Source organism: Syngnathoides biaculeatus, chromosome 4 (assembly GCF_019802595.1).
Source record: "Syngnathoides biaculeatus isolate LvHL_M chromosome 4, ASM1980259v1, whole genome shotgun sequence".
Classification (NCBI taxonomy): domain Eukaryota; kingdom Metazoa; phylum Chordata; class Actinopteri; order Syngnathiformes; family Syngnathidae; genus Syngnathoides; species Syngnathoides biaculeatus.
Genome location: NC_084643.1, coordinates 9,346,667 through 9,361,861, shown reverse-complemented (window position 1 = coordinate 9,361,861; position 15,195 = coordinate 9,346,667). Strand labels below are relative to the sequence as shown.

General features: G+C 38.9%; 1 protein-coding gene across 1 annotated transcript in view; it reads right to left on the bottom strand.

Annotated features, from left to right (window-relative positions):
* ipo11 (importin 11) overlaps nt 1-15,195 on the bottom strand; it is a 92,912-nt gene that overhangs the window by 7,040 nt on the left and 70,677 nt on the right. Inside the window, exons 28-29 of the mRNA XM_061817775.1 lie at nt 14,729-14,824; nt 11,257-11,341 (exon numbers count right to left, since the gene is read on the bottom strand). Coding sequence (XP_061673759.1) covers nt 11,257-11,341; nt 14,729-14,824 — 181 coding nt within the window. The remainder of the gene's footprint in view (nt 1-11,256; nt 11,342-14,728; nt 14,825-15,195) is intronic.

Below are 15,195 nucleotides of genomic sequence, written 5' to 3'. Positions count from 1 at the left end.
TCCAAGATCAATAAGATGCATTGTTGCAAGAGAGTAATTGTTCAGGAAGAAAGCAAAGAGGTTTTCGAATTGCCTTGTAAGCAGACGTTGCTCCAGAAGATCCATTGTTAAACGGGCTGCATTTATACAACGACTTTCAAATAATTATTTTTTTGCCCACTTTTACAACACCGAGTAATTCACAAAGGGATATCATTTGCAATGCTGGAGACGTAAAGGGCTCATTTATATAGTTCTGATGCACCATCAGGAACAAATGGGCTTCAACAACATATTTAATACTAGGCTTGACAAGATCAGGACTTTTGGGGTGTATCACCTTGGAGCAAGTTTAAAATACAGAGAGTCCTCGGGTTAAGACGGTCTCGACCTAAGATGTCCCCGTCCGCCATTTCGACTGGCTAATGCTTGTCCGTGTTTGTGCGCTGGGAGTATCGGCACATTTTTCACCCTCCTTTTTAGAAATTATCGCCGCAAATAAGAAAGCTGTGTCTTTTAGCAATGTTTCTGCAGCCAAAAAAAAAAAAAACACCATAACCATGGAAACGAAGCTCATGATCATAAAAAGATTGGAGAAAGGAGAGACACCAAGACCACCAAGGCTTCAGTCGGTCGACCGTGGTGACAATTATGAAAGACAAAGCACGTCTCTTAGCGCTTGTGAAGGGTTCCGTTCCTTTGACGGATACAATGCTCACAAAACAAGGTTATTTGATACTTGTGGAGATGGAGAGGACTGAGGACCAGGTTCCTTGGCAATAGCTTAGCACAGCCTCCCGTTCTTCTTCTCCATCCGTCTCTCAGCAGTAATGCTAAGTACATCGTCTTGTTTACTTCACTGTATTTGTTTTATTATACAAAGTATTTTGATGTAAATTCCGACTTAAATAATGGAATCCGACTTAAGTCGAAATCAGAGTTAAGTCGCAACTGTTGGAACGGATCTCAGTCGTAGACCGAGGATTTGCTGTAACCCTAACTGACACGAATCCAATTATGAGATGGAGCAATGTGTCTATTAAATGACATGTTCATTTATTTTACATATTTGTGTACTCTATATAGATTTATTTCTTATTCTCAAGCAGTTTAGACAAAAGTTAAAATAATTACCTATAGGGGCCATTCAGGGATTGGTCACTGACATAACTTTAGGTAAAATCAACATGACAGCAATAATGGATGCTAACTTGCTGTGATAAAAATTAATGAAATGAATTGAACACATACTGTTCATGCCGTTTATCGTTCTCTCTCTCCCAGCTTTATGAACGGGTGTCATCTAGCGTTTGCATCAGTTTGGCTCCCCACAACCTCACCCACGCTGCGTTGCTTCCATGCGGCATGCTCCTCCTTGTGTGCATTCTTCAGGTGCCCGATCAAATTTGTTGCGATGAAGCATTTCGACGACCCTCCCCACGACGTCCTTCAGTTGTGCACAGACTGTAAATAACTTACGCATTGCTTGTTTGAGACATTGCAAAATAGTCCCACACTGACGATGCCTTTTACACTGACAAGTGAAAACTTTGTTGGCCCTCAGATAGGCAGAGTACTACGCCACAAGATGTGACAAGGCTTAAAATAAAGCAGCTTTTGCGGAGCTGATAGTTGACGTCATTGATTGGATTGGCGAATGACAAGAAAGCCAATTGGCCGATGAGCATTAAATGCTAATTATCGGCTGATATTGATCAGATGGGCGTAAAATCTATTTAATACTTTGATTGAAAAGGCCAATTAATATATAAAAATGGTGGTTTCCTTTACAGACTGATCAGAATATTATTCCTTGCTCATGCTCCTTACTATTATATTAACAGATGGTTGGAAAGTGTCTATGTTAAACTGCACACGGATGAGAGATTGACAAAAATGTCCTGAGAGATCAGTACAATCATTACCTTAAGTGATAATGTCTAGACATAATCGATGGCTTGGGAGCTTTTTTTGGTGTGAGATATGTAAGAAGAGTCTAACAGGACAAAACAGATTGTTGAAAAGCACGCAAAAACCCTCCTCACTACTTATCTGGGCTTTATTTTATGGTCGCTTGATTTAGTGGGAGGACTGCGATCTGATTGCAGTCATTTGCTCAGGAAATGAAGCCTGACAAATGGGCATATGTGCTGCTCATAGGAATTGGTAGAGGGCGTAAATGTCGGTTACTGAAAACGGACTAATCTAAGATTGGAGGTACAGCCCACATGTATGCGCAATATACGGCTATGTGTATCTTGCAGAACTAGCAAGAGAGCATTTCATACGTGGCTTTTGAATGAAAACAAGTGGAATTTAAAATAAAGCCACATTTTAGGCCTGTTTCGAAGGGGAGGGAAAAGATGCTGGCGAAGGCCAGAAACTCAGCATGGTGATTTATTTTGATTGAAAATGCACTCCGGAATACAAAATGAATAGGTGACCTTTCGTGGCGGTGGGGGAAGAAAGTCAATAAAAGTGTATTCTACAAATCCAGCTCCAATGTTTTGTAAAACATATCAGAATACAACGATGTGCATATCACAGTCAGCCTATATTTCATTGAACACACTACAAAGACAAGATATTTAACGTCCAAACTGATAAACTAATAATAAAATAATACTAATAAAAAAATAAAATAAAACTAACACATAAAATAATCATTAACTTGGAATCTTATGGCTGCAAGACGTTCCAAAAAAGCTGGGACAGACTCATATTTACCACTGTTATGTCACGTTTTCTTTTGACAACATTCCATAAATGTTTGGGAACTGAACTCACTAAGTGTTGAAGCTTTGCAGGTGGAATTCTTTCCCATTCTTGTTTGATGTACAGCTTCAGCTGTTCAACAGTCCAGGGTCTCCATTGTCGCATTTTATGCTTCATAATGCGTCACACGTTTTCAATGGTTAACAGGTCTGGGCTGCAGGCAGGCAAGTCTAGTACCCACACTCTTTTACTACGAAGCCACCCAATACAACACATGCAGAATGTGGTTTGGCATTGTCTTGATGAAATAAACCGGGGCATCCATGAAAAAGACGTTGCTTGGATGGCAGTATATTTCTTCAAAACCTGTATGTACCTTACAGCATTAATAGTGCATTCACAGATTTGTGAGTTACCCATGCAATTGGCACTAACACAGCCCCATACCATCATAGATTCTGGCTTTTGAACCTTGTGTCCAAAACAAGTCTAGATGTCTTTGGCCCGGAAAACATGATGGCCACGATTTCCAAAAACAATCTGAAATGTAGACATGTCAGACCACAGAACACTTTTCCACTTTCCATGAGTCCATCTTAGATGAGCGCGGGCCCAGAGAAGCTGGCTGTGTTTCTGGGTCTTGTTGATAAAGGGTTTTTGCTTTGCAGAGGAGTGTTTTAAGTTGCACTTACTGATGTGGTTCCAGACTGTATTTACTGAGGTTGGTTTTCTAATGTGTTCCTGTGTCAGTTTTTGATGCAGTGCTGCCTAAGGGATCGAAGGTCATGGGTAGTAAATGTTTATTTTCGGCCTTCCTGCTTACAATGCAATAATCAATCCCGATCCTCTGAACATCTTCACATTATTATATTATTATGGACTGTAGATTATGAAATTCCTTAATTCATTGCAATTGTACATGGAGGAACATTGTCCTTCAACTGTGCAAAGAGGTCAACCTCAGCCCATTTTTGATTGTGAATGATTCAAGGGAGATCCCTGTATACCTAATCGTGAAACCCACCTGCTTCCTAATTAGCCTGTTAACCTGTGGGATGTTCGAAAACGGTATTTGATGAGCATTCCTTTCAGCTTCTTTGGAACGTGCGGCAGCCATCAAATTCGAAATGAATGATTATTTGCTAAAAACAAAGATCCTCAGTTTGAACATTAAATACCTTGTGGTTGTTGGGTATTCAATTAAATATGGGTTGAACATGGTTTGCAAATCATGATGTTCTGTTTATATCTGTTTAAAACAGCACCCCAACTTAATTGGAATTGGGTTTGTACGTAAAACCATTCGTTTCAATTTATAGTCTGTATTGGTAATGTGCCACACCATTTTAAACAGCGCACACAAGCACTTATCAAGTAAGAAAAACAAAAAAGCCATTTGAAAGAATCATGTATTTCCATGTCTAACGAAGCTAGTGAGAGACGTAGGCGGAATAACAACCTTTACTGCCAATTATTAAAGGTGAATGTTTTATTTAAATGACTCCGATCTGTCCTCAATTAATCCCAATTAGTCCGACATTTTCTGAAGATGTACTCCAACAAACTCTCTCTCCAGGGAATCAGGAATACTTTATTAATCCCAGTGGAGTTTCAGACTCAAGTTTGAACTTCAATTGGGTACTTTACAGTCCTTTGAGCAAACAATAAGGCCGAGATGACTTTGTACTGTAATAAACCACGTTCAGTACATCAGTAATTAAGATATATTAGGATCAATTTAACAACTGAATTGTCTGATCTGATATTAAGGACTCCCATTAGCTTAGTAAGCCAAAAATCCGCCATAAAGCCATGAAAGTGGTGACAATCAGAATTTAAAGATAAGAGCACAAATTTAATTGCCTGTGGTAAGTCGCTCCCATGTTGAACTTTTATTAGTGCATATGGCAGAAGGCCGCAATGATTACTCTTCATCTATGACAGATGAGGGGGACTGGTAAAGACACTGGTGGTTAATGCAAAAACAAATAAAAACAAAAGGCTCACCGTAAGGATACTGTCATTCGGTATTGTGATTCTGTCTGAAAATGCTATTATGAGCAGCGTGAGTACATAGTTGACGATGGTAGACAAGCAAATTTAAAACATAGTGCCAGAAGTGACATGATCAAATGGCAATGGCAAAATAGGAACTGATTTGTGACGGTTTGGCAGCAGAATGGAGACTCTTTCTATATGCTGCGGTAGAATAGCAGTCGCACGAGGTCTGTGATTCAAGAAAATCACATTATGCTGGCGGTCTGCTGAGATTGTGAGCAATAACAGAGCAAAATGCAAATTCCTCCATTACAGCTAGATGCCTTCTGTATCCCGGGGTGGATATACGACGCACAAAAAGTCATTTCGTATGAGTATATATCTCCAGACGAGTAACAGATGGGTTAAGGGAGCATAATGGTTCGTTAAAATAAGAACGAGTGAGAAAAAAAAAAGCATGATAGAAACAGTCATCAATAATAATGCACCCATCGACGAATATTACCAAAAATCTGCATCTTCACTGTTGCCAAAGAGGTACTATCTGGAGAAATATCCCATTGTGGTGACCCACAAGAGGGGTACTTTCTTCAAGGGAGTTGTTGGCTTCAAAGGGAATGGTTGGCTATCTGTTGTGAACACTCAGTTTGTACATGGAAAGTGACATATGACTGGTTGTCATCCTTTTTACCGCATAAGCACACTGCACACTACACACTAACACAATGATGTACAACCAGTGTATCTTTGTTGGTCTTTCTATGCTAGCAAAATATAGTGCAAGGCATAACAATTAAATGCTGTTCCACTAGAGGATACAATTAAACCGTGCAACCGGTTGTGTTTAATGAAACGGGCCCAAATTTCATTCCAATATTATTATCATTATTCACATTATTTCAGTAAATGTATTGTGGATACTTTTTGTAGCATTTTATTTGGTAATGTGCCATACACTTTTTTTCATGTAAAATGTTCATTTCCTCAATAAAGATTGGGAAACAATACTCAAACTTAGTAACCAAGCAACAACCTCCTTTGAGAAGCAGACCAAAATGATGCGGAATCCTGTGTGTGTGTATAAAGCAACACACTTCAATATTTTGAAGTGAAAGATAACTGAAGTTCTGAGGCAAATCTAAGCTCCCACTGTCTTTAGTCATTATGAACATGCCAAACGATTATAAAGACTAATCTCAAACGTATGCGCATGAGCGATACTGATACAAACCCTCTCAAGAGGCAGTTGTCTGCTGACTTGAATGAAGAACAAAAGAGTTCCAATTACCCACTAACTATTCCAACCCTCCAGGGAATGAGACTCTTAGTTTTAGTCTGGGGAATATTCATGCTTTTGTAAAATGAGGATGCACCCTAACAATGAGTTTATTTGAAAATGTCATATACAATTAGCTCACTAAATCAGGTTACCCCTCCTTCTCACTAGTAATATTAAATAAATAGACATTAATGACAGCAGAGTAAATTGTTTGATAGTAAAAAAATGTATGCTGTACACTTTTTATATGAATTAATACACATAATATTGATTGCAGGTGAATGTCAGACTTCACCCTGAAAAAAGGCTAAAAATAACATGACAACAAATTATTACATTTGAGTCTAACACTGCCCGTTAGCTTTTCAGTGAAATAATGAGACTGTTTGACAACTGGCTTTGTAATATTTTTTGGGTGCACCCAGTATAATCGATTCACTGGTTGGCTGTGTCAAAATAAGCTGTTTTTTGCAAAAGTGTAAATACATTGGAGCTCGAATTATTGGGGACAATATTGATATTGTTGAGAGTGGGGGAAAAAAAGCAGACATGGAGGGTGGGGGAGCACATACCTGATATAAAGTCTGAGAAGCGATAATAGCCAGTATCTTTGATATGCACAAGATATATACTGTACATGGACAGATTGGTATATTAACAAACAAGATTCAAGACAAAGAAATAGAACACTACCGAATGATTAATTTTTAGGTAACAATTTAGCTAATTTCAAAATCCGCAATAAAAAAATGCGATTATTACATCAGTTGGAACCTTTTCCAAATTAATTTAATGTAGACATTAACGTGACTTTATGAGCCCTGTTAAATCCTGCATGGCAGTGTGAAGAGGGAAGCTGTATAGTTGGTGGACATGGGAGTTTATGTGAGGGACATGACCGCTCAGGGAATACTGTCTTTGTACTGTTCACAAAAGGAGTATTTGGTCAGCGCTCACATACTATATTTGTACTACTCTTTACGGGTTTTATGTTCTACTGTCTAATATTGATGTTTCCAAATTGTGAGCGCAAGATTCATTCATGCACTTTTCTTGCTAATGGCTAAATAAATGCTTTGGCTTGGCGTAACTGTTAAATTCCATCCATCTTTAGTTCTCAAAAAAGTCAACATACACAACTTAAAAACTCTTCATAATAGTCTTACACTAAATGATGCAGGTGTATGTATCTATCTTTATTTCAAAAAGATGCAATTTATATGACATTAAAATGCTGTCATATCCGCTAATAAACTTGCATTAAAAAAAAAAAATGGAATGTTCTCCTTAACTTGCCCTGACAGCGTGCTTCTGAGAGGGTGTGACTCAAGGCTCGTGATGTATTGTTTTAAAGTCATAGCTTTCTTCCAAGCCGCTTATGCTGTAATAGCATTCTGTAAATAAAACCGTCACTGGATTATTGTATATTAGAATACCAATATAGTACTAAGTCATATCACACATCCAAACCGAAATGTGGGGGGGAATGAAGCAGTCAATATGTTGTCCCAAAATTATCCAAAGAAGGGCTTTTCGGAAGAAAAAAATGATGTGCTTGTATGTGTAATCATTAAAACTCATCGTATTATGACTATATGCGGCCAGTTACGGCTCAAACAGGGCGACCCATCAGTGAAAAAGGCTCAATGTTGGACCCTGACGGAACAGTTTTGACTCATATTTTCCTACCAATGATTATATGCCTGCATTTGTGGATCCAGTTGCTGACCACATTTTCGAACAAGTAGTCAGGATGACATCACAGAACTCTTTGCAATGTTGGCCAATCGGACAGAAGCAACAGCTAAGGAAGCGTTAAGACTGCTGGACATGTGTGTACTTGACAAAAAGCCGAAATATGGGATTGTGTTGAAGTGGCGTTTTCCAGGGACACAAACCGCCAATTTCATTAGTACCCAATGGAGCTGGACTTTCATGTCGTCTCTCGTTCTTTGTATTTGATGCTGCTGTCCTTGTAGATGAAGAACCACACTCAAACCGTGGACGATGTACTGACGGTCAAACTGTGAGATAACCATGACTGGAACACTCAAATCAAAGCGAGGGACCCCTCGTAAACACTCAATAAGATGAAGGGGGGGGGGGGGGGTTTCAGGAAACGTACTTTCTTTTCATGAATACAAATGGAAAATATGTTAGACACAAATCACATTACCTTCCATTGAGTTTGCACAGGCACTACCAAACCTTAAGACATGGCACCAAAACAGGATGACATTGACTTAATGCTAAACATTACCCGCTTAATTAAGTTTGTTGTGTGGAGTTAAAGAAATGGCTCATTTTTCCAGTCTAAGGATTTTGGCTTAGGCAGCGTAATAACTAGCAGATAAACGAAATCAAATGTGTTAAAAGAACGATTATTAAACAGGCTGTGCATCCAGAAATTATTTTCAGGGAAGCCAAACATGCGGCTGGCTGGTGGTGGTTTCTGCCCATTCATTTCATATACAAAAATGTATCCGAAAAGATCAACACACATGCCACAGCGCGATTTGGTGTTAAAGAGACAGTCTGGCACCTCAGGCTTTTTGCAGCCATTTGATTTTTATTCCACTCTCTGCCCCCCCCAAATTGTTAAATGCACTTCTTACCTTGGGCATTGAGCCAAAATGATTGCTTCATCAGAGCTGGGATATTATTTGGGTGTTGTAACAATTTTCTGGGGATTTTTCATATCAACACTAAGTGTAAGGCAAGTCGAAAATGTATTAAACATTAAGCGAGAAAGGCATTCACGTTCCCTGTTGGCAAAGCGCTGAACAATTACACAAATCTGAAGGGACTACTTTTTGGCGGTATTAATTTGCTATACGATACAAAGAAACAGAAGGGGTAACTTTGGATGGAGACGACAAGGAAGGCCATTAAACATTGTTTATTTGAATAGACCAGTGATTCCCAACCAGTGCGATGTGGCGCATTAGTGTGCCGAGGGAATATATCAAATTTCACTTAATTGGTCAAAATATTATTTATTTGCCACAAATGTATCTTTTTTCATTTATCTATGCTAGTGGCATATACAGATAGATAAATACTCTTCTATTTTATGGCAGAAAGTGTATAATTGACTTCTCGATCCACTTTTTGTCACATTTTTGTTTGATGGTGTGTCGTAAGATTTGTCAAATATAAGATACGTAGGTGGCTTGGGACTCAAAGGAACAGACTACCCAAACTTTAAAGATGACCGCAACAAAGTATCCCTTAAAAACTTCCCACAAAACACAATTTTACCATTGGCCTGAGTACAAATATCCATTACAAATGTAAATTGCTCCTTTTATGCCTACAAAACGGTTGTAAATCCACTTACTCTCAGATCAGTAAAAGAACCACCCCCTTTCTTATTTTGTTAATTTGTATTTCTATTTAAAACTTTCATAATCCTCCAAATGTTATTATAAGATGTACATGGATACAATGAATAATAAAGACTAGAAATAGCTCCCCAACCTCAAGCCTGCAGGTGATCGGCAATTGTTTATTTAAACTAAGGAATTGATGTCATGTCACAAAGGATATAATTATCGCTGTTAACATTTTAAAATGTTTTAAAACGTATCAAGGATTATGCTTTTGTGTTTTATCGGAGGGAATCGATTGAAATCAGAAATTGGATTTTGGGGGAAGGTCACATAGCCCAGTTCTAATACAGTGAGAAGACTTTTATGAGGGGACACAACCATTTTCTGCAGTCCCAAATGAGAAAAAATTATACATGGTATTTTGCGCAAAAATATACAATAATTTCCATAGAGCATCTGCATCAAAAAGTCAAAGCGGAGTGAAAAAGTTCTACAAAATGTCAAAGGGTTGCTTTTCCGTGAAATTCTTGTCCCTCAAACTGCATCACGGACACACACACGCACGCACGCACGCACGAAGATGCATTATCAAGCGGGGAGAGGTGCTACTTTTGAGTCTACCCCATTCCCTGGAGCAAGAAGTCAGGGTCTGGGATGAGGTGATAAGTGCAATGGGAAGCACGCACATTCACACTCACTTGCTGAGAAGAGCAAACCGCTGGAGGTTGCGGGTGGGGGGTGGGGGGGGGTGTAACTGCTGTACTCCCTTAAATGGACAGCATTGAAATTAACTTGGAATACAGAGTTTTGTTTGGGGATTCAGTCACATACACAAGCAAAATGATTATTAAACAATATGTTTGCAAGCTGTAGTGCGTTGGCCTCACAGTTTGGAGGGCCGGGGTTCAAATCCTGGCCCCGCCTGTGTGGAGTTTGCATGTTCTCCCCGTGCCTGCGTGGGTTTTCTCAAGGCACAAAACATCCATCCGTCCATTTTCTATCGCTTATCTGAGGTCAGGTGGCGTGGGTAGTAGCTTTAGCGGGGACGCCCAGACTTCCCTCTCCACAGCCACCTAATCCAGCTCTTGCAGGGGGGATCATGAGGCGTTCCTAGACAAGCCGGCGTGTCCCGGTTTGCCCCCGGGGTCTCCTCCCGATGGGACGTCCCCAGAACACCTCACCAAGGAGGTGTCCGGGAGGCATCTGGATCAGATGCCCCAGCCAGCTCATCTGGCTCCTCTGATTGTGGATTGTGGAGGAGGAGCAGCTCTACTCCGAAATCCTCCCGGGTGAGAGAGCTTCTCACCTTATCGCTAAGGGAGAGCCCGGACACCCTGCGGAGGAAACGCATTTTGGCTGCTGGCAAGAAAGCATTTACTCAAATAAATAACGTGAGTAAGTGAACAAAGAAAAAGTTACAGAAGGGAAATGTATCTCCTATGTAAAATTGCCCCCCAAAAAATTGCATTTGAGGTTCATAGTGAAATGTATTGCGGATTTTGTTTTTTAGTTGAGGCAGTGTACAGAAGAGGTGGGTTGCGTCATCTCAATCACATTGAAGGAGGTGTGTGGCTTAAAAACATATTTTAAAATGTCAAACTGTTCTCTCATTTTGGGTCCTGATTGTGAGAATTATAAACCATGCCTTACAGTACTGAAGTCACAGCTAAAACGCATGTTCCGGTCATCTCTTCAGCGCCACCGTCTGTAATCCATTTGATAAACTTTGCCGTTCATCCTCGCAGAGACTCTTCTGTCACATAACACACTTGACACCTTCCGCCAGCTGTTCCAACCTGCTTGGACCCTTTTTAGTCCACATTCAATACATGTGTTTGAAGCATTTTAGCAAAATTAAAATGAAGTTACAGGATATGACTGTGATAATAGAGTATGGGAGAAAAAGCTCGAGTGTATTGTAGTGTATGCTTGCACGTGTGTTGTTTGACTGACTAGTTTCTTTCTCTTGTCTTGCTCGGTCGGGGGCTCCTCATCATCACTCAGCTTGGGCTCCTCAAAGTGGCTCATCAGCATGCAACTGCAAACAGAATAATATTCAACTCCACATTAATAACCATAAATACATTTGCACAGCAGGAGACCACTTCAGGACACGCACTATGCGCACACAATAATATTGCTTGCTATTCATATTGATTAATTAGAATGCAGAGCGCAAAGATAAGAAACCTTCTGTGTCTTTTGAGTCCTTGCAACTTTATTATGAAAACTATATATAAAGAAGTGTGGTCTTTTTCCCCTCACTGATCTTCCCTTTGATGTTAAGAGCTGTATTGTGCTTGAGAACATCCAAAGTGCCAACATTCCAGTGTATATTTCCCTCAGTGCCAAATGTACGAACACAGCCGATAAATAATGCTATGCCAAGAATAAAGAATACACTTATTTTTTTTCAGTGCAGATCTTCAAAAGAGGGCTTCTCTTCTTAGGGACAAATACTTTTTTTCTTCCAAAAAAAGAGCAAACATTTCATAAACATGCACACACACACACATGCAGTGGTACCTCTACTTACGAAATTAATATGTTCAGGAAAATCGTTTCGTAACGTGAATTTTTCATAAGTAGAAGCACATTTTACATGTAAGTAGTGTAATCCATTCCAATCCCCTACCCTCTCACCCCCACCAAAATGAGGATTCAAAGTAAATAATGCAAAGAATAATCAAAAAACGATGTTCATTTATCTTTGGCGTTGGGCAACTATACGAAGTGTGAGTGAGAAGCTAAAGGCATCGGACGGAAGATGGGTCGAAAACGTTGACAGCCGAGAGAAAACATACGTATGAATGTACGCACGCACACAACTTAATTCCAATAAAGTTGGGGCCCATGATGAAGAAGAGAGAATAAACTTGTAAAAAAAAACGCAACCAAAAAAGTGAAGACGTTTCCGGTGTGCACTGGCTTGTGATTCGGTGACAGTTGAATGTCCAAAGGAAACGAAAAGCATCATGGGTAAAGATTGACGTCTCCCCTAGCCAATGGGAAGCCAGGAAGATGCTACGGCAATAGGCAATGGGATCATTTTAATTTACTTGAACTGCTATGTCAACACGTTCTGTATTGAGTGATGATCACCTACAACCTAGACAGATGAAATTGTTTGTTTAGAACACCTTAAAGAGTGGATGGACCAAATGGGCGTGTGTGAGGCAGGCAAGCGGTGAGAAGAGAGAGTAAATCATGGGATCGATAACTTAAAATTGTTTATCCGGAGTATCTTTGGAAGTGGAATGAGTGAATGTGTTCAAAGGCGGCAAACTGAGATTGATGTTTCAAATCAAGCACTTATTCAGGGAAGCCTGCATGGAGTTTAGAAATGACTGATGCTTCAGCGACATAGAACACATACGATGCAAATTCCCTTTCAATGGACGACGGAAGTATTCCTTTCCCGCGCCGAGCTGCACAGGACATTTGAAGAGTTTGTTTTCAAAATGAGACATATCCGTTTTTTTCATTTTGAGAAAAGGGCTTGGTATTGAAGTGAAAACAATAAACTCAATTTATGTTTCTAACTATTGGGGGATGGAAAGAGATGCTAAAAAGTAACTAAACACCATACTACAAAAAAATATTGGCTTTAATATTCACCGAGTTTTTTGGATGACAAATTTCATTTTTTCTTCAAAATGAGACATATCCAAACATTCTATTCTTGGCAAAGTGAGACATATCCAAATTTCGACTTAAACCTTCAGGAGGAGCTGTATTTTTTTTTTTTTTTTTAAATCAGTTGCTTTTGATAGGCAATCATGAAAACTATTTGCCTTTCAACATTTCAAGCATTTTAAAATAATATTTAAGACCATGACCACCACATTTAGAGAGTTAGGTATCAGAAATAAGGGTCAGTCACCAGTCACAATTTTCACAATTAGCTCACTAATGTCAGATGTTGAAAAAGGAGATGAAAAAATGGGAATTTCTTTTAAAAAGGTGTTTTTCAGTTATTGAGAAACTGTTTGTTTGTTCGGTATGAGGTCTTGGAAAGGCTGAGTTTTCATCATTGTAATTGGGTGCATCTGTATGCGATTCTGCAATCCGACATCTGCAGGCATTGTGTCACTCAGTTGATTAATTTTGTTTATAAGTTGATGTGAGATCATTAAGAAAGTAAACTGCTTCAAACCAGTCTACCAAGGTTAATATGGGTTGCGAGGGATACCAGCAGAAAAAAAAATAGGTAGTCGATCTCATACACACATCTCCAAAATGAAATCAGTTTCAAACTCACAAATTCACTGTTTGAAATCTGACTCATTGAGTCTGCTTTTTTTTTTATTTTATTTTATTTATAGCTGTCGCTGTCGGGGGGAAAGAACACTGCAGAATAGGATGTAAGTCTGTAGTAATAATAACAGTATTCATAATGCTCATAGAGAGAAATTGAGTCTACTCCAAGGGTGTTGATTTCCTTTTAATGTCAACTTTTCTTAAGTCATAGCCGATAACTTTCCTTATAAAAAAATGGCAAAAAAAAAAAAAAAAAAGATTGCATAGAATTATAAAAATTTATTCATTCATTAATGATCGTTGGTGAAATATTTTGAACAACAAAATTACTATTCAAGCATTACACAATCATAGACAAAACAGTATGTTTATTACATTCAGATACAATGGTACTTGGATGAGAACTGAAGTATTAAATTGCAATAATTTCATAAAGAATTAAAATTAAATAGGAAAAGCACCCTCACAATGGGACAGCCTGCAAGTAAACCAGCACAATCACTGATTCATTTATTTGATATTATTAAACATTGATAAACAAAATACAAGACTTAGTTCTCTCTCAAAAGTGGGCGCAGCCATTTTGGATGATGATGTGGAAGATACCGGAAGTTCCCTCTAGACGAATTCTGATTGGATGCTGCTTGCTTCAGCAGCGCACGCTGATTGAACGAAATTATGTCGCATTTTTGCTCTAAATAAGATCTCGATATGTCGCATTTTGAAATAAAAAGCGATCTTCCTTGGCTGATATAGAACGATATGTCGCACTTTCAACAAAAATCAGAGTATCCCGATAACTACCATTCGGAGCTGGATAATTTTGGCGCGAGTTTCGTAAATCTGAAAAAATGCCCATGTCGCGTTTTGAAAACAAACTCTTCAGCAAAGGACATTTTCTATTCAACTGATTGAGTATTTTTTTGCAAATGTGCTTCTGCCTTTGGCACTCATCTTCCCTCAGCTCATCAGTCACCATCCAGGACAAACGACACACACTTAGATCAACCTTAGATCTTTTGTGCATTTTGACCAAAGAATTTCACAGACCTGAGAACTAGTTTAAATTACAAAAATAATGCATGCTGTCTTTAATTTTTTAAGGTATTAATACTGGCTGTTTATTTTATGTCAATTGATTAGTCAGACAAACGTGGATACTCACTCTTTGTAGGTGCTTGTCTCGGGATCTTCTGTCATCACGTCGTGCAAAGACTCGACACAGATGTTGATAATGCCACAAAACTTGTCCTGGATCACACTGGATGACAAACAATCAGGTCACAGGTCATGCTCACTGATGAAATTTGAAAATGTTTGTATCCATTAAACCTAATGAGAGAAACATTTTAATGAAGAGTCACAATCTGTTAAATCCTGCCAGTGATTAAGTGGCTGTCAAAAAAAAAAAAAAAAACACGGCCACCCAAAGGAAAGTTGATCAATCCCATCCATCAGTGCTCTTGCGCTTCCTTCTTTTTTTAGGCATGACCATTGACACTTTGCTTCTGGCATTTGACATTAACCTTTCCATTAGTGACTTGTGCACATGCGGAAGTTTTTCAATGTGTCATAGTTCAAAGTGCAAGAAAGACAGACACCATAGATAAAAACAGCCCAAAATGTCAAACG